The sequence below is a fragment of the Megascapheus bottae genome, chromosome 5 (genome assembly GCF_031878675.1).
Source record: "Megascapheus bottae isolate mThoBot1 chromosome 5, mThoBot2.hap1, whole genome shotgun sequence".
NCBI lineage: Eukaryota > Metazoa > Chordata > Mammalia > Rodentia > Geomyidae > Megascapheus > Megascapheus bottae.
Window position 1 is genome coordinate 42,639,963 of NC_143513.1, and position 16,939 is coordinate 42,656,901.

The following is a 16,939-nucleotide window of genomic DNA, read 5'->3' on the forward strand; positions in this document are numbered from 1 at the left end:
AGAATACAAATGATATAGTAATAAAGGGATTATAAAATAGCATTTCATAATCTAATAGATTTATGCTTATATATGAATATTTGCCTAGGAAAAAATGTAAAAATTTTTGAGTAATAGTTATTTTCACATATGGAAGGACATACAAATGCTTTTTTTTGTGTGTGTGTGTGTTTGTGTTTATGTGTGTGTGCACATGGATATATGTGCACTAGTTTGAACTCAGGGCCAGGGCACTTTTCCTCAAGGCAAGCACTGTACCACTCAAGCTACAAATTCTATAAAAATTTCACAGATTTTCTTGCTTGGGCTGGCTTTGAAATCTGATCCTCAGATCTCAGCCTCTTGAGAAGCTAGGGTTGTAGCCATCAATCACTGGTGCCTAGCTTAAATGTCTTTTTATTTCTGATTATTTTTCTATAATGACCACATATTTCACACATACTTTTAAAAGTTCTGAAAATAAACACAACTGCCAATGGTCACTGTTCTTTAAACCAGCTCTTGAAATGTTTGAAAAGACTATGCTGACCACTACAATAATATTGTGGTAGTGGCATACTATTTCTAGTGAAATATTTTGCTGTTTCATTTGTTTTCCAGTGAAACTGAAATGCTGAAAAGTAATCACACTTAGATCTCTAATGCTTATAGCATGCAAATTATTTCCAAGAAGGAATTTTGCTTACATATACAATACATGAAAAATAAAAAATTAAACCAATTCATGGAAGATGCACTTTTGGAAAACTCTACTGTTTAATTTAGGACTTGGATAAAAGAAACACTGAATTGGCAAAGCATTAGACTAAGGAGCTTTTAAGGGAGAATAGAAAGCAATACACACACATACACACACACACACACACACACACACACACACACACACATATATTCATGTAAAACAAAGCAAGAGTATTGGAAGAAATACCGTAGGTTTCTTGCAATGGGACTTGGATAATGTCACAAAGGCTGAGTCTAGAGCAATACTTGGACAGGCTCACGTTTGGATGACAAGTGTTACTTACTGGATGGGCGGATGACAATGTTGTTGGAAATTGCGGCTCCTCGTTCATTCCTTGCTGTACACTGATAGACTCCTTCATAGGTCTCTGCTTTCCCTTCGCTCATGATGTTGATTATGAGTGTTCCTGAGCCAGGTTTCATGGTAACCAGAGGGTCTTTATCTATGTCAAAATGAGTTCCATTACGTGTCCAGGAAAAGCTGTGCAATACATGAAGAATTAAGTTTATTAATGGTCCAGAAAAATGGAAATTCTTCATTTATTTATTTATTTATTTATTTATTTATTTATTTATTTATTTGCCGGTCCTGGGCTTGAACTCAGGGCCTGGACACTGCCCTTGTGCACCTGTGCTCAAGGGTAGTGCTCTCCTACTTGAGCCACAGCGCCACTTCTGGCTTTTTCTGTGTATGTGGTACTGAGGAATTGAACCCAGGTCTTTGTGTATGCTAGGCCAGCACTCCACCAGTAGGTCACACTTTTGTCCCATTTTCTATTTTTTTAAAAAAACAATTCTCTAGTTATTTCTAGAAATAATTACTAGATTTTTAACATTAAGCAAAAGAGTAATAGGTTTACATCCATACAATATTGTACCGAATCACAACTTAGAAAAAAGTACTTATTATACATTATATACATATTTTTAAAAACCAGCTCAAATCTAAGACAAATCTAAGACCTGTAAGGAACGGGTCTCTCAGACATACATCTTTGCGCTTTATTGGCTTTTTTTGTTACACACTCCCTTCTCCATTCTTCATAGAATGAATAACCTGTCTATAAAAATGTGCTGTCAGCTGAAATATGGCACAAAAATTCCACCACAGGTGTTATCTGTACGTGCTGAACATTTATCAGACAGATTTCAAGTTACTGAAATAAGAAGTAGAAGTTGGGAGGAGGAAAAGAATTATACATCTGTGGTATTTTAATTGTTAGACATTGTAAATGGTAATGTCATAATTCTATATAAACTAAACTTAAGAGTTTTTTTCATTCTAGAGATGATTTTTATGAATGTTTAGAAGGGAGGCCAAATTTGTCGACTGAGATTCCTCTTCTCAGTTTTATTATCACAATAAAAAGTCCAATCCAACAGGAAATGGATAGACCTCGAGCAAATCATGTTAAGAGGTAAGCCAAACTCCAAGAGACAAACAGCACGTGTTCTCTCATATGCAGAAGCTAGATCTAAAATATGCTGGGCAATAATAAATTACATAGGTCTCTAGGTATTCACACAGAGTGAGACCTCTCAAGAGAGGAACAGAAAGGCACAATGTCTATGGGCATCTCATGTTCATACAGAAGAATATTTATGGAAGTGAACTGCCTTTGGCAGTGTAAGGGGAGGCTTAAGAATGGATGGACAAAAGGTGAACAGATGCAGCAGTGGTACTCACTGGAAACTATGTTGAAAATGAACTATACAACTTGTGGGTGGGGTTGGGAGGTAGAAACTGTGAGAGAAAGAGGACATTCCTTAGTGACAATGTCCAAAGGGAAATATACTCTTGGCCTGACTTATGTAATTCTAAGCCTTTTGTACATCACCTTTATAATAACAATAAAAAATAAAAATAGTAAAATAAAAATCCAATTCCCCCTCCCCCAAAAGAATCCAACCTCAAAGTATTAGTGCTAACAAGGAGAGAGCCTGCCTGATAGAGTTGTAGGAGGTATTAACTATGATGTGGAAGGGGAATACTAATGAAGGATACTAGATTAGGGCTTTATGTGGTAGGAAGTTTTCAGTTACAGGGAAGATATTGTTTTGAAACCAATCTTTGATGGAGGTTTTGATATACATGGGTATTTGGATCTAATTCATTTTCTTCAGGTGTGAGTTTATGACAGTTTTATTAAAACCTGCAATTGACAAACTTGGAAACAAAATACCTAAGAATTTTACTTCTCTTTTACTTTGAAATGACTAAAGTTAGCTGTTAAATTCACTAATATTAAGAAGTCATTACATCTGGTTGTTACAGTTGGATAGCGGCAGTATTAGAACTCTTTCATGTGACTGCCATAATTAGAGGCAATCTACTATGGGACCTTGGACATGCTATCACAAATTACTAGGCATCAGTTTCTAATCTATAAAATGTACTGGTTGGATTAGATTTTGCAGAGTTCATGCCAACATCCATAGGGAGAATCCTGAAGTACTGAATGAATCCTGATGATACATTTAATAAGAATAATTTAGTGTGGGAGAAAATGAAGAAGGGGTAACACTGTCCAAAAAGAAAGGTACTCATTACTTGATTTGTGTAACTGTAACCCCTCTGTACATCATCTTCACAATCAAATTTAAATTAAAAAATAAATGAAAGATAAAAGGAAATCCAAAAACCAACCAAACAAAGAATAACAGAGCAAATTGAATGGCCATTATAGAGGTAGGGTAATTCATGGAAGTCATTAAATTTAGTCAATGTCTTTTATTTCAACAGAGAAGAAAACTAAAGCTCAGAGAATAGAGATTTACCCATGTCTTCAGACTACTTGTTTTAGAACCAGGATTAAATGACTCTGTCCATATTTACCAACAAATTACAAGTATTTTCTTTATTTCTTTCTCCAGTTCTAGGGCTTGAACTCAGGGCCTGAGCACTGTCCTTGGGCTTTCTCAAGGCTAGAACTCTACCACTTGAGCCACAGCACCACTTCTGGCTTTTTTCTATGTATGTGGTACTAAGGAATCAAACCCAGGTCTTCATGCATGCTAGGCCAAACTTCTGGCCCAACAAATTACAAGTATTTTAAGACAAGTATAAATACAGCCATGCAAAAATGTGTATTTTACGAGGAACAAATTGGCTAATTAATTTAACAGACAAAACAATAAGCCTTATAACTGCTACTGTAGAAATATGAGTCTAGGAAGAAGTTACCTTCAGTATCTTTACTACGCTGAAATGGGCCAAGGAGCTGGTTAAACAAGAGTAAGTTAGTCAATCATGTTGAAAAATATACAACCACATATTTGAAATTGGATAGGAAAGGGGGGAAAACAACATGAGGGGTGGAGGTGAAGGGGAGGGAAATGGGGACCAAGACATGAGAAAGGGTATCAATGTATGTGAAGTAATGCATCTTCTATCTGGTGATTATAATGTAACTCTTCTATTAATTACAATAAAAATATATGAAAAAATATACAACCACAAAAGGAACTATCTGAATGCCTACTTTATAAAACTTCCAAACTTATTTGTATATCCAGAGAGGTCGTAGGGCCTATTATTTCTCTAAGAGAGCAAAAAGCAGTGTTACCTGGGAGGGGGCTTTCCTTTGGCCTCACACTGGACGACAATATTCTCCCGAGGGTCAATAATGTAGTCTTTTGGAGACTGTTGTGTGATGGTGGGAGGTTGTACCACTTAATTACAGAAAGAAGAACAAAAGAAATAAGTCTCTTATATTATAGTAGCAACCATCTCCCCCCATAAAACCTGGCTTAAATTAAATATGATCCAAATATTTCTAATAATTTTTATTATGGAAGCAAGTACCGCAGTAAATTTTCAACCAAAATTCACCAAATACCACAAAAATCATTACACAACTTCCTTTTGGTAACATTATTACACACTTACAAAGTTTATTTTCCCACACTAAAATTGTGTGGCAAATAAATTATCAGTATTAGCCTAATACCAAAACAAATTTCTCTGATGTAACAATGAGAAATTTTGATTCCTTTGGTCCTAATGGTATCTTTCAACCAAATGTAAATTATAAGACAGGTCTGAATCTTTCTTCAGAAGGAGTAATGGAATTACAGTTCATTAGTGTACTATGTGAGTTAATGTTGTGACATACATTTGATAAGCTAACATTACAAAAGATGGTTAACTCTTTGGATTTAAACTAGAGCTAGAAGGTGGGTGAATTGGGAGCAAAGATAAAGCAGCCTCATTTAGTTAACAGAATTTAAGTTTGTGCTAGGAAACAATGCTTCTCTATCACTCTTTAATGAGTTGACTGATGCTTATAATGAAATTGTAAGGGAGATATTAAATACTATTTTTAATTTTGGGCAGTACTGGAGTTGAACTCCAGATTTTGCATTTTCTAGATATGTATTCTGATTGAGTCACCCCACCAGTCCTTTTTGTACTGGTTATTTTCAAGATAGAGTCTCACGTTATACTTGGAGCCATCGTACTGGGCTTTGACCTTAACATGTGCTTCCCTGTGTAGATGAAGTGTCAGGGGCATGCCACTGCACCCAGTCATTGATGGAGAGGAAAACTCAGAGAACTTTCTGCCTATGCTGGTTCAAAGTATAAAACCCTGATCTCTGCTTCCCAAGTAGCTAGGATTACCTGAGCTTTTGGTGGAAGGTGGAGTAAGGACACTGCTTTAAGCCAAAACAGTTACACCTGAAGCCAGTATCAGAACCTCTGGAATTCTTCCAATTTCTAAGATTACCATGTCTTTCCTCTTTTGGTATCAGGGTTATAAAGTGCTAGAACAGGAAGGGTCTAGATGAATAGTGCATTTCAATGTGTTTTTGTTGCTCAGAGTGGCCAAATGGTTTGACTAGCAAGGCACAACGCAGAGGAACAAACCCAACTCTCTTGGCTAGCTCCTGTTAGGTCATTCTTTAGCATGACTCCAGAGTGAGTTATTTATACAGAGGGGTGCTTTGAACCAGTGGACATTTTCTGCCACTTCAGATACAGTGACTGTATGTGAAGACAATTTGGTAATAATTATAACTAAGGTGAAACTGGCAGTGGCATCTAGTAGGCAGAGGCAAGGGCTATTTCTAAATTCCTTACAATGTACTGGACAGTTTCCCCACAATTAGATTGTGCTGTCAGAGCAGGCTTAGGGCATTGCAGTGGGCCTGTTCCAGCATGCTCTGTCCTGCATCAGGCAGCTTCCCCCAGAGCCCTCTTTTGAACTCGCACTTCCTTTTCTTGATGCATTTGACATTCTGATCATTTAAGTCTTTTTAATTTCAGAACTTCCCAGCCTTCTCTGCCTGCATTCCATGGTACCTTTACGAAACACCTTCCAATGGACACCCAGAGATTCCCCAAAGCCCTGCTCTTGCCTTTCTTTGTTGAAGTTAGCTGGCACGGTTATATTTATCAGCCCTTGATTCAGTCTTATTTATCTGTACATATGGATTTTTTCTCCTTCTTTTTTGGTCTCTGGTCTTATTGCTAATCTCTAGAAATCTCTTAAAAGCTATTTTTTGGTCTAAAGTAGAGGTCAAAAGCTAAACTCTTCATTGTCACCATTTATGTAGAGATTGTTGAACTGTATTCATTTTCCTTTCTTTTAGCAATGTGCCAAACCTTCATCTTTCAGCTAACCCAGCTCCCCTTCTCAGTTTCTATCATTTACACAGCGTCCTTTTCTTTTAAAGCTGTCGACTTCCAGTGCTGGTTAGCAGTTCAGTTCAGTGGTTAAGTTCTTATTACCTTCCACTGAGACTCTAAGTTTCTTAATTTCTGTAAGCCCGAGTTTTCTCAGAGAAAAACATGAGGTTTTAACGTGGTATCTACAACTTAGGGAAACTGAGAAGAATTCATAAACTAATTTGTGTCCAAGTCTCAGTATGGTAAAGCGATACCTGCTATTTTAAATTTTTTTATCATAATTGTTTCTTATTTGGCCCAACCTTCTCTTTGAATGGTCAGTTTTCAGGCCCTGGAAATATAGAACTTGGGATATTAAAAAAATGTCTAGGTGTCTACATGCCCAGAATGGTGAACATAAGCAGTAGGGGAGGGGATTCTTGCACATGACTAAGTTCAGATCTTTGCTTTTGCTGAAGGATGACACAGATTTAATGGTTCCAAATTCAGAGCTTCTCTTCATGTGCCTGCAGCTGAGCTTAACTGAGATGCTGTCCTAAGTGCTAGAGGTTTATCTGAAGGTACCTTTTTGAGTAGTGCTTAAGTCACATGGAAATTAATAATGCGGATTAATCCAGCATCAAAGGAAAAAAATTCAAATGCTTGAAAACTCACTTTTTACTAGATGGTAAATGCCACCCAGCTGTCAGAGGCAGCAGAAAATTTTGCTTGGAGCAAGCCACTCACAAAGGGATGTGAGTGGGACCTGCTTATCTTTTGCACATTTCAAGACATTCCACTTGTCTCTGTTATAGTTGCCGATAGCACCTAGAAACATTTGTCTATTCACTTTAGAGTCTAAAGTGATAGAAGAATGTCCATGGCTGCCAATGTGGATGAAGTTTCTGCATACACCTACCTTCTAAAAGACATTAAATGATTTATCTTTGTTCCAGCAAGCATTTAATAGCACTTTAAACCAAATCACCATTGTCTAAATTTTGTGAATTTTCTCATTCAAGTTACATCAGATATGAACAAAGCTTGGTAGTTAGTAGAGCAGTATCCTGGTAAAAGAGTAAAATCCAAGTCTTCACAATTCATGCAAGTAATAAATAACATTTGTACCATGGGGTTTAAAGGTAACACTTAAAATAGACACTCATCAAAAAAATGTAACAGTGGCATTTTAACTCATAGGGTTAATTCAAAAACTCAAAGACACATTTTCACACTGCCTAGTAATTTATAGAAAGACACTTACAGTCTTCCAGAAGTTTTGCTTTTTTCCCCATCAATAGCAGCAGGTGAGTGGGCAAATAGGATTAAAGAAAACCAGATGTTAGTAAAGAGAACGTTAGAACCCTGAAGATAACAGGGATATTTTTGACTATTTGGTTCAATCTAAAATCCTACATAGTGAAAGTGAAACTGTGAAGTGACAAAGAAAGAGGAAAAAAAAGGAAAAATTTCATTCATTCTTTTGTTTGTTCCTGTAGCGGCTTCTCAGATTAACATACAGAAGAACAAAGGCGCTGTTGCAGGCACAGGGAATAGGAGTGGTTAATTCTATGCCATGCACATTGTGCTGGACTAGCAATTATGTTCAATTTGAAAAATAGCTGAGATCTACAATTAATTTGACTTGTCACATACTGTGTGGTGTCTGATCCTATCATTCCAGTCTTCACTATGTACGTGGTAATGTTATCTAACAATGGGACATGGCTATAGTGACAACCCTCCAGTCTAAATCAGATTCTGAAATAAGCCAATACTGATTTTCCAGGTTTACACTTCTAATCCAAGTGGGTAAACTGAACTTTCATTTTTAGACAGTTAGCATATTTTTGCTTTGAAATTCCTCAACTACCCCAGATCTGAGCCCCTCACCAAAAAAGTGGCTCATGTACCGGAGAAAGGCTGTGCAGAACAGGGGAAAGGAAGAAATCCCATTTGCATGTAATTCCAATCACTCTGCAGTGCTGCCTGTCTTTGCTACTTGTAAAGGTTAATGCAGGAGTGCCTGGGTTACTCATGACTTTCTTTTCATCATGGTTATGTCTCTTCTCCATTAGCAGCGATAATTGAGTTAGCCCTAGGTGCCTGTTTCCCTCTGATTGTTTGATTGAACAGTCAGATTAGGGAGGAATATATTTAACATGAAAGAGAACAAAAGGTTTTCTCTCAAAAGGGTTTGCCTTACTTTTCCAGTGTATCTGTTAGGACAAATACTTAGTACTTAGCCTTCAAGCTCCAAGTGGTTAAAGCAAATACATGCATACATATTATACACATACATTACAAGTATGTACATATTAAAATAAAATTTAGGTCACTAAATGAATATTTCTTAAAATAAGAAACAGAATTTCTTGCACTTTACAACTCTAGGAACCCAACAAAGGGAATGAACAGTGTGTAGTAAACCACATCTCTTCTTTCTGTCTGTCCATTGGCAATTGCAACTTCTATGGTCAAGAAAGACATCCTAGAAATTAAATAGCCTCAGGAAAGTGCTGTCTTCCTTGCACCTTGGAAAGCTTGCCAAACAGATGTTCTATTCAAGAAGCTAATGGATTTAAAGGGGTCATGCAGATTAGGGATAAAGGATAAATCAATTCTGAAGTACAGTAATTGTTCAGACTTGAAATTCTGCTTTCCATTGCAAGAAACATAACCAGTCAGAACCTAGCATGATCTGTGTTTGTCACCAGCAGGCTGTCTAGTTCAGGGAGTATATTTTACCATTGGTAAAAGAGTGGCTAACTTGAGCTGCCGTTGATGGATGCTCTTTTTTAGTGATTCTCCATACTACCTGTCTTATTCCCAAAAATCTGCATCTTGGTCTTTAATCATGAAGTTTAAGCCAAACAAAACAGAAACCCCAGAATGTTCTCTCAGCTTGTAGATTAAGGTATTTTCCTAATTCAAACTTTCATATTCAAAATTAGGTATTAGAATAAGGTTGCCTTGTCTGAATGAAGAGAAATGAAGTATGAATGCTTTGTGGATACAGAGAGGGAAGAAACTATCCTCTAATTCCTTCAGAGAACTCAGCAAACTAAGGGGAAAGGGATGTGGTGAGGGAAGGAATAGGTAGGTCTTGTAGTCAGTCTGGTTATCTTGCAGGACGACTTCTATGAAGAGCTGCCTGCTGGCCAGGGAAGTTGCCCTCTTTCTCAGGTCATCCCTACCGTGGTGTATAAAAGACACCTAAGGGGAAGATGGATAATGAAAGGGAGAAGGGCATCCAAATATTCTGCCATTCCAATGATCATTTCTACAGGATGAGTCTTTATAAACACCAGGTGCTGAAGGTAAAAGCCAAATTAATTTTGATTAGCTTTTCAGTATTAAGCAGACACCTTCTCCATCCACACAGTCTAGGGTGGTGGTGAATGCTGGGAGGTTTTGGCTCCTGGGCCTAAGAGCTTTAAAAAGTCAATACTTACGATCAAGAGGTACTTCCAGTGCACTAACCATCTGGCACAGGAAGAGAATCAGGGGCACTCTGCCTGCAGATAAGTGCTTCTTTTTCGGCATTATTTTAAGCTGCATTAGCTTCACTCCTGCTGAGACCCAAAAGTTGAATTTTCTTTTCTTCTCTTACAAAAGACTTGTGTGCAATGCTGAAATAATTTTTCATTCAGGGAACTAAAAAAAGGATGGGATAATCATTGTAATGTATTAAAAAGAAGGAAATGAACAGTAGAAATCTGCAGCCCAGAGATGTGGCCCTGTATTATACATGGACTTTAAAAGGAAACTTAACTTTAAAATATTTAACTCTCGAAGACTGGAATAATCATTTATTCATAAATCACCTAAAATCAAATCAGAACCATTTGCAGTGAGGGCAAGCCAAAGCCGTTCACTTTCCCATCCTTATGATTTTTCCATTTGAAATGTTTGTATTGAAAGTTCTCAGAGGCTTCCATGTCTTTCTTAACAGATCAGAAAAACTTGGCTTTTAAGTCAGTCTGAAAGTGATCATTTTTACTTTACAGGAGAGGCCGAATTGCTTTTCCATTTTGAAGCTCATCTCTTGGGATCGTTTAGGAAATCCTTGCAAGATTTCTTCAATTCCCAAATGCAGATTTACCAAATGAGCACTGAACATCCAGGCCATCTTTCTTTTGCATTACAATCACCTACCTAGCTTGTCTTTGAGCTCCAGGCCTTCCTCACTGCTGTTACCTTCCTTGACAGCTCTCATTAATTCTTTCTTAAGGGTCTTCTTTGATTAAACATGGGTAGTAGCCATATACTATTAACTAAAGCCACTAGTTGCTCAAACAGGCAATAAAATAAACTCTCAGAGCTCCAGCCTTAAGCTATCCTACCAACTTTACCTTCCTTCCATTTCCATATGATTGGTTTTTGTTTCTGTGGGATGATTTGTTTCTCCTATCTTCTTGTCTTAGTTTATTCTATTCTCCTTACCTGGAATGCCATATTCGTCAGATTTCCTTATGACATCCCACCTGTTTCTTAGAAATCAGGTAAAATATCAGCTCTAAGAAACATTGGCTTGATTACCCAGAGTAGGAGTCATTTCACCATTACTTCTGAATTTCTAAAAATAGTTGTTTTCAAATATCACAAATATTAGTTACATAGATAAATGAATAGGCTGTCTGTGTGTGTGTGTGTGTGTGTGTGTGTGTGTGTGTGTGTGTGTGTGTGTGATGTGCTCTCTTCTCCTGCTCCACAGGCAATGATTTTGGCTCATCTCTGTATCTTTCTTCTATTATCCAATATAATGCATTTTGCATATAAAATATTACACAATATCACAATAATCACCAACTAGAATGATAGATTTAATCCTTCATGCCTTCTCATTTCTGAAGAGAGGCAGGGGTGACAAAATAGCTCTCTTGAGTCTATGGAAGATAGTATTTCCTAAAAGCTTAATTACAGAATTATTTATATAGTTGTGCATTTTTATAATGTATATCTTTTCCCATGAACTGTAAAATTTCAGGATTGTATCCTGTTCACCACTGCTTCCTGGCAGCTCTTTACAATGCCACAGAATATAAAAAGTGAACATTGTAGGACCCCCCCCAAAAAAAGAAGAAAGGGGAGAAGCTATAAAATTTTTGAAGTTGTAATTACATTCAGATAATATGATCATGGTCTACCGAAAGCTTTAGTTCTATTTATACCATTTAATTTGGAGGTCCAAATCCAATGAACATAGTCAAATTAGTTGTGTATCATGCCAGTGTATAGAATAAAGCTTAAATGTACATGAAGATGGAAATAATGCTGATAGTCTGTTTTGATTGCAAATAAAAATCAGTTTAAAATACAGTGTGATAATTTCTTTTTGTTTTTTATTGTTGGAGTAATGTATAGAGGGGTTATAGTTACATTTGTCAGGTAGTGGGTACATTACTACTCGAACATTGATGCCTCTTCTCATGTTTTTGTACCCCTTTCCTTCCCCCAACCTCAAAAATATTCTTAAATGTCTACTTTGTACACATTATTTTGTTTTTCTCCCACTTTCCCTCTCCCCCCACCCTTATCAAATTGTAAAGCTAAAATGATTTTTTTCCCAAGCCTTTCCATTTCCTTACAAACTCATTTAGATGAATGGATCAGGAAAATGTATTATATATATATATGTATATATATATATATACAATGGAATACTATGCTTCTACAGTATGATACTTTCTTACATAACAAATGTAAAGAAAAATATACCTAACAGAGAAATCATGCTTAAACAAATACTATTTTGTTAATGAAACATCCATATTGCATGATTTCAATTATTAGCCAGGAAATTTCTATTTATATATCATGATATTTTAATATTCATGTCCAGAAAACACAGAGAAAGCTCATTTCTGATCAAATATAAACTAGACTGCCTCTGTGCGTGTGTGTGTGTGTGCGTGTGTGTGTGTGTGTGTGTGTGTGTGTGTTCGTTCTCACAAAGAACATCTGTGTCATTCAACCAAATATACTTGGGTCTTTCCTGATGTTCCTGTTCAAATGCCAATTCTCAATCCAATCCACACAATAGCTCCATGGAAAATATAAATAAATAACACAAAATGTAGATGTTAGATATACTTATATCTTAAATACTGCATATACCCAGAAAAATAGCAATTAAATGGATCTGCACATGGCATATCTGCCTATGGCATGCTAATTAGGCTGATTACACTCAAGTGCCTGCCTCTGAATAGATGCTTGAGAAGTTGAATACTTTCCAAAATCTATACTAATACATTCTGATGCCTGCAAACAGCTACATACAATTTCTAAGTTCTTTGTCTGATATATTTTTTTGCATGGTTGTCTGAACTATTTAGCTTTTAAAACACAGAAAACCACAAGGCAGGCAACTTCCTATTAAACAATCACCAATCAAACTTTTACCTTTTCAGAAGTGTACATGTGCATAAATCCTCCGTGTGTTAGAAAGAAAACAACCATATTCTTAAGAAAAATTGAGCAAGCACTTACCTAAAGAGATATGAGTATATCTATCTTCACACTGCTGGGGAGTCAGGAACTATGACAACAGATGATGTACTCTCTCCTCAGAAGTTACAAGTTAACTGCACTGTTAGCCACAAAACATTGTCTCCAGGAGAAGTTCTTTTAGGGGAGGACAAAGCAATGGTCCAGCCCATCCTTTGAAATCTATCCATGGAAAATCACCTACTCCTCCTACATCTGCCCTCATAGCTGAAAACCTAAGTGCTTAAGGATAACATTAAGTACCCAGCGGTCAATCAAACTTAAAATCAAATATAGCCTCAGAAAATTGAGCCTTCACTCGGTAAGAGTAATGTGCTCTGAACGCTTCACAAAGATAAACTCCCGCTTTGCTCTCTCAGTATTGATGGAAACACACTGCCTAGCAGGAACCCCACCAGCCTCTACTTCACCTTGGAAGAGAAGAGTCTCTCTTCAGTGATAATTGCAGACCAAATCTTAACTCTTTATGTAATGATATTAGAATGAACAAAACCTCATAGGACATGATTTTTAGTTAAGTCTATGGAGTATGTTAGGCTGTAGTTTTCAAAAAAGAAGTATTTGTTATAGACATTTGAAAGCATGTTTGCATTCTCATCTTCAGATAATAGATCACCCTGATACTTTAGATCATGAGTAGAGATAAGCAGTAAAGCTCTTTAATATTGCATTTCATTGAGTTCACTTAAAGCAGTTTTTCCACCCATTTTTTTTTGTCAGTTGTGGGGCTTGAACTCTTGGGCTGGGTGCTGTCCCTGTTCTCTTCAGCTCAAGGCTACATTTCTGAGCCACAGCCCCACTTCTGATTTTCTAGGGGTTAATTGGAGATAAGAGTTTCACGGTCTTTTATGCCGGGGCTGGCTTTTAACCAAGATCCTCAGATCTCAGCTTCCTGAGTAGCTAGCATTACAAGCGTGAGCCATGGCGCTATCTTTTCCCATTTATGTAGAGATTCTGTGAAAGAGGAGGGAAAAAACCACTTCAAAATATTGTTTATAACTATGAAAGAAATAAAATTAAAGATTCCTTGTGTGTGTGTGTGTGTGTGTGTGTGTGTGTGTGTGTGTGTGTGTGTATGTGTGTGTTAGTATGATGGTTCTGGGGCTTGAGCTCAGGGTGTAGACACTATCCCCAAGTCATAGCTCCACTTCCAGCTTTTTTGGTGGTTAACTGGAAAGTCTCATAGACTTTCCTGCCCTGACTAGCTTCAAACCACACTCCTCCTCAGATATCAGCCTTCTAAATAACTAGGATTACAGGTGTGAACTACTGGCACCTGGAGTAAGATTCTCTTACTTCTTTTGCCTCAAATTCACATTAAATTATAGAGTACTACCTACTATCTATTTCAAAAGAAAAAAAAAACCCTAAAGCTTTGACAAAAGGCTAGCATCAAGCCAAAGAAAAGTACCTATCTTGTTGAATACTTAAGAACTCTTGGTCTCAGAAAGAAAATAAAAATGTTCTTCTCTCAAGAGAAAGATGAAATTATTTTAATTGAAAAATTAGCTCTACAGTGGATGCTTTTCAGTATCCAACAATGAATGATCCACCACAGATTGAGTACAGAACATAGTCTGGGTTCCCTGAGCCAGCCAGCAAGCCTACGTGGCTGGACACCCGTGAGACTCTGGTCGCCGTGAGCCATCAGGGGCTGAGTTCTTTTGCATCACTCAGTGAGTATGGCATTTCCTTTCTAACTTTCCTTCCATAATCTCATCCTCAACTCTGTGATTGAAGCACGGGCTTTATAACATGGGCCATGGGTGGCTTTCATGTTCTTACTCCTTATAGCAAACATACATTTTCAATTTTTGAATTAGTGTTCACAGGTAATATAATGAGGCTTCATTAGTGGTGGAATGAATTAGGAATGTATCTCGATTCATGTGCACAGGCCACTTTGAACAAAGTTACCATGTTCACTACCAGGTTCTCATTCCTCCCTTCCCTTCCCCGCACTGTTTCAAACAGCGTCTAATGGGTTTTACTATACTGCCATGACGTCATATCTTTCCATCCTCTTTACCACTCAAGATCTCTTCCTTCCCATTCCCTTCACTCTGAATGGTCCCTTTCTAGGCAGTGACATTCTCCTGTTTACATGCACGATGCATAACCACTACTATTACCATCATCATTGTAAGGTTTATATGCCCCCAAATGAGGGTTAATAGGCAATATATGGCTTTTTAAAGCTTTGTTTATTTCATCCTTGCATCAAATACATAAATATTTTAAAAAGTGACTACCCTTGAGTTGGCTGCCAGAAAATGAAAAAGAGCGAATCAATTCTGAATAGGCACAGAACATCTTCACAGGGTTACACATAGCAGAGCCTCGTAGGCCTCTCACACTGGATTCCATGTAACAGTCCTCTCTGAAGCTGAACCACACACTAGCCCTGGCTTTTTACAACACCAGCAAGTTATGACACTAGAGACAAAGCACATTCAAAAGTTACTTTTAAAAGCAGATGATAGGGCCGGGAGTGTGCCTAGTGGTACCTAGCATGCATGAAGCCCTGGGGTCGATTCCTCAGTACCACATACACAGACACAAATTGTGCTGTGGCTCAAGTGGTAGAGTGCTCACCTGGAGAAAGCACAAGAACAGTGCCCAAGCCCTGAGTTCAAGCCCCAGGAATGGCAAAAAGAAAAAAAATGTAGACGATATATGTATCACATATGTGTATATAAGATATATATGCATAGATATCACTTGAAAGGCCCTGAATGACCATTACCAATTACCATGACCAAATTACCCTAAACAATCAGCAGCCTAGTTTCTCCTTTGGGAGGGAGTTCCCATGACCAAGTTTTGGGAATCTTTGGGATATGTCCCATATAAATATCAAAATAGATTAAGCAACACTTAAAGGCTATTTTGGATTTAAAAATTTAAGAAGCTTGCAGACATTTGATGAAATCTTTCTAATTTTAATACACATGAAGTTATCTAGACAGAGGCTTTTCTTTTACCTGAAACAGCAGTGTCAACAGGAGTCCATGATAGAATTGAGAGACAAAAGATAAAACATAGCCAATGGAAAATCTACATGGGTGAAACTAATAACAACCTGAGCAAGGATGTTGCCAGTCCCAGCCGGGTATCTGATGACAGTTGTCAGGATCAGCTTTAGGTTCCAACGAGGTGATTAGAACTGTAGGATTAGTTCTTAGGGAAGGAAAAGAAATATCCTTATTCCCACCTCTAATCCAATCACCATCAGCAAACTGAAGGGGAGGAGACTACTGCACCCTGAATGCCTAACCTTGCTCAGTCTCTCTGCACTGACTCCACCATCCTGACCAAGGCTAAAACAATGAGTGTGGGTATCTGAACAAAGGCCGGCAGCTGCTTAGAGCCTGAAGGATGACTTGGCAACTTGAGTGGGAATGAAGAGTGACCAACTAAGGGTAACAAATGCTTTTCTCATGGGGAGGGTGAATAGGAGACAGGAAGAGAAAGTAAATCAGTAATTCAGAGAAGGAACAAAAGCCAAAAGTCAAACAGAGGCAAGGAAGCTTGAGCAACTGTGACTAAGCAGAGGCGTTAAAAGCAGAAAGAGGCTATTGGGCAGCCAAGGGTCAGTAGAAGCACAGATAGATTGCTGAATGGCCATTCCATTGAGGAAACACTGGACAGGTGATAATAAGCACCTGTCACTCTTGCACAATTATGATAATCAGGCCGAAATCTTTTGCTATCCCAAACAATGCTCCAGTTCTCTATGATGTTTGCCAAAACAGTGATTGTGGTTGAGTAGTTTCTGTTTTCCTTCCATCTTTGTATTCCATAGCAAACCTTCATTGGTATGGAAGGTATGATGTGACATTGGTAGCCCCCAGCAAATTGTCTTCCCAGTATTTCTCCTTTTGTGTCAGGCCCTTCATGGTAACTTTGAGTTTGTCCATATAACATGCATTGACTACTTAGATTTTGTCAAGTATTATATAAGCAGAGGTGTGGTAACATTTGCTTTCTGGGGTTTGTCCTCTTGTAGTGGTTCCTCTGTAAAGTCTGAACTATACTACTAATAAAGAGAGGCCAGTGGAAAGAAATCTTAGAGTT

At 37.6% G+C, this 16,939-nt stretch overlaps 1 protein-coding gene across 21 annotated transcripts in view; it reads right to left on the reverse strand.

Moving 5' to 3' along the window:
• The window catches only part of Nrcam (neuronal cell adhesion molecule), a 266,290-nt gene that overhangs the window by 72,735 nt on the left and 176,616 nt on the right, over window positions 1–16,939 (reverse strand). For 15 of the 21 annotated variants that reach the window (XM_090333010.1, XM_090333014.1, XM_090333011.1 and 12 more), the window contains 4 exons: window positions 9,805–10,006; window positions 7,614–7,631; window positions 4,308–4,413; window positions 1,026–1,222 (listed from right to left, as the gene is read on the reverse strand). In XM_090333010.1, the coding sequence (XP_090189136.1) occupies window positions 1,026–1,222; window positions 4,308–4,413; window positions 7,614–7,631; window positions 9,805–9,910 (427 nt within the window). In that variant the 5' untranslated portion in view covers window positions 9,911–10,006. The remainder of the gene's footprint in view (window positions 1–1,025; window positions 1,223–4,307; window positions 4,414–7,613; window positions 7,632–9,804; window positions 10,007–16,939) is intronic. The other 6 variants (XM_090333018.1, XM_090333016.1, XM_090333013.1 and 3 more) reach the window with 1 other exon arrangement.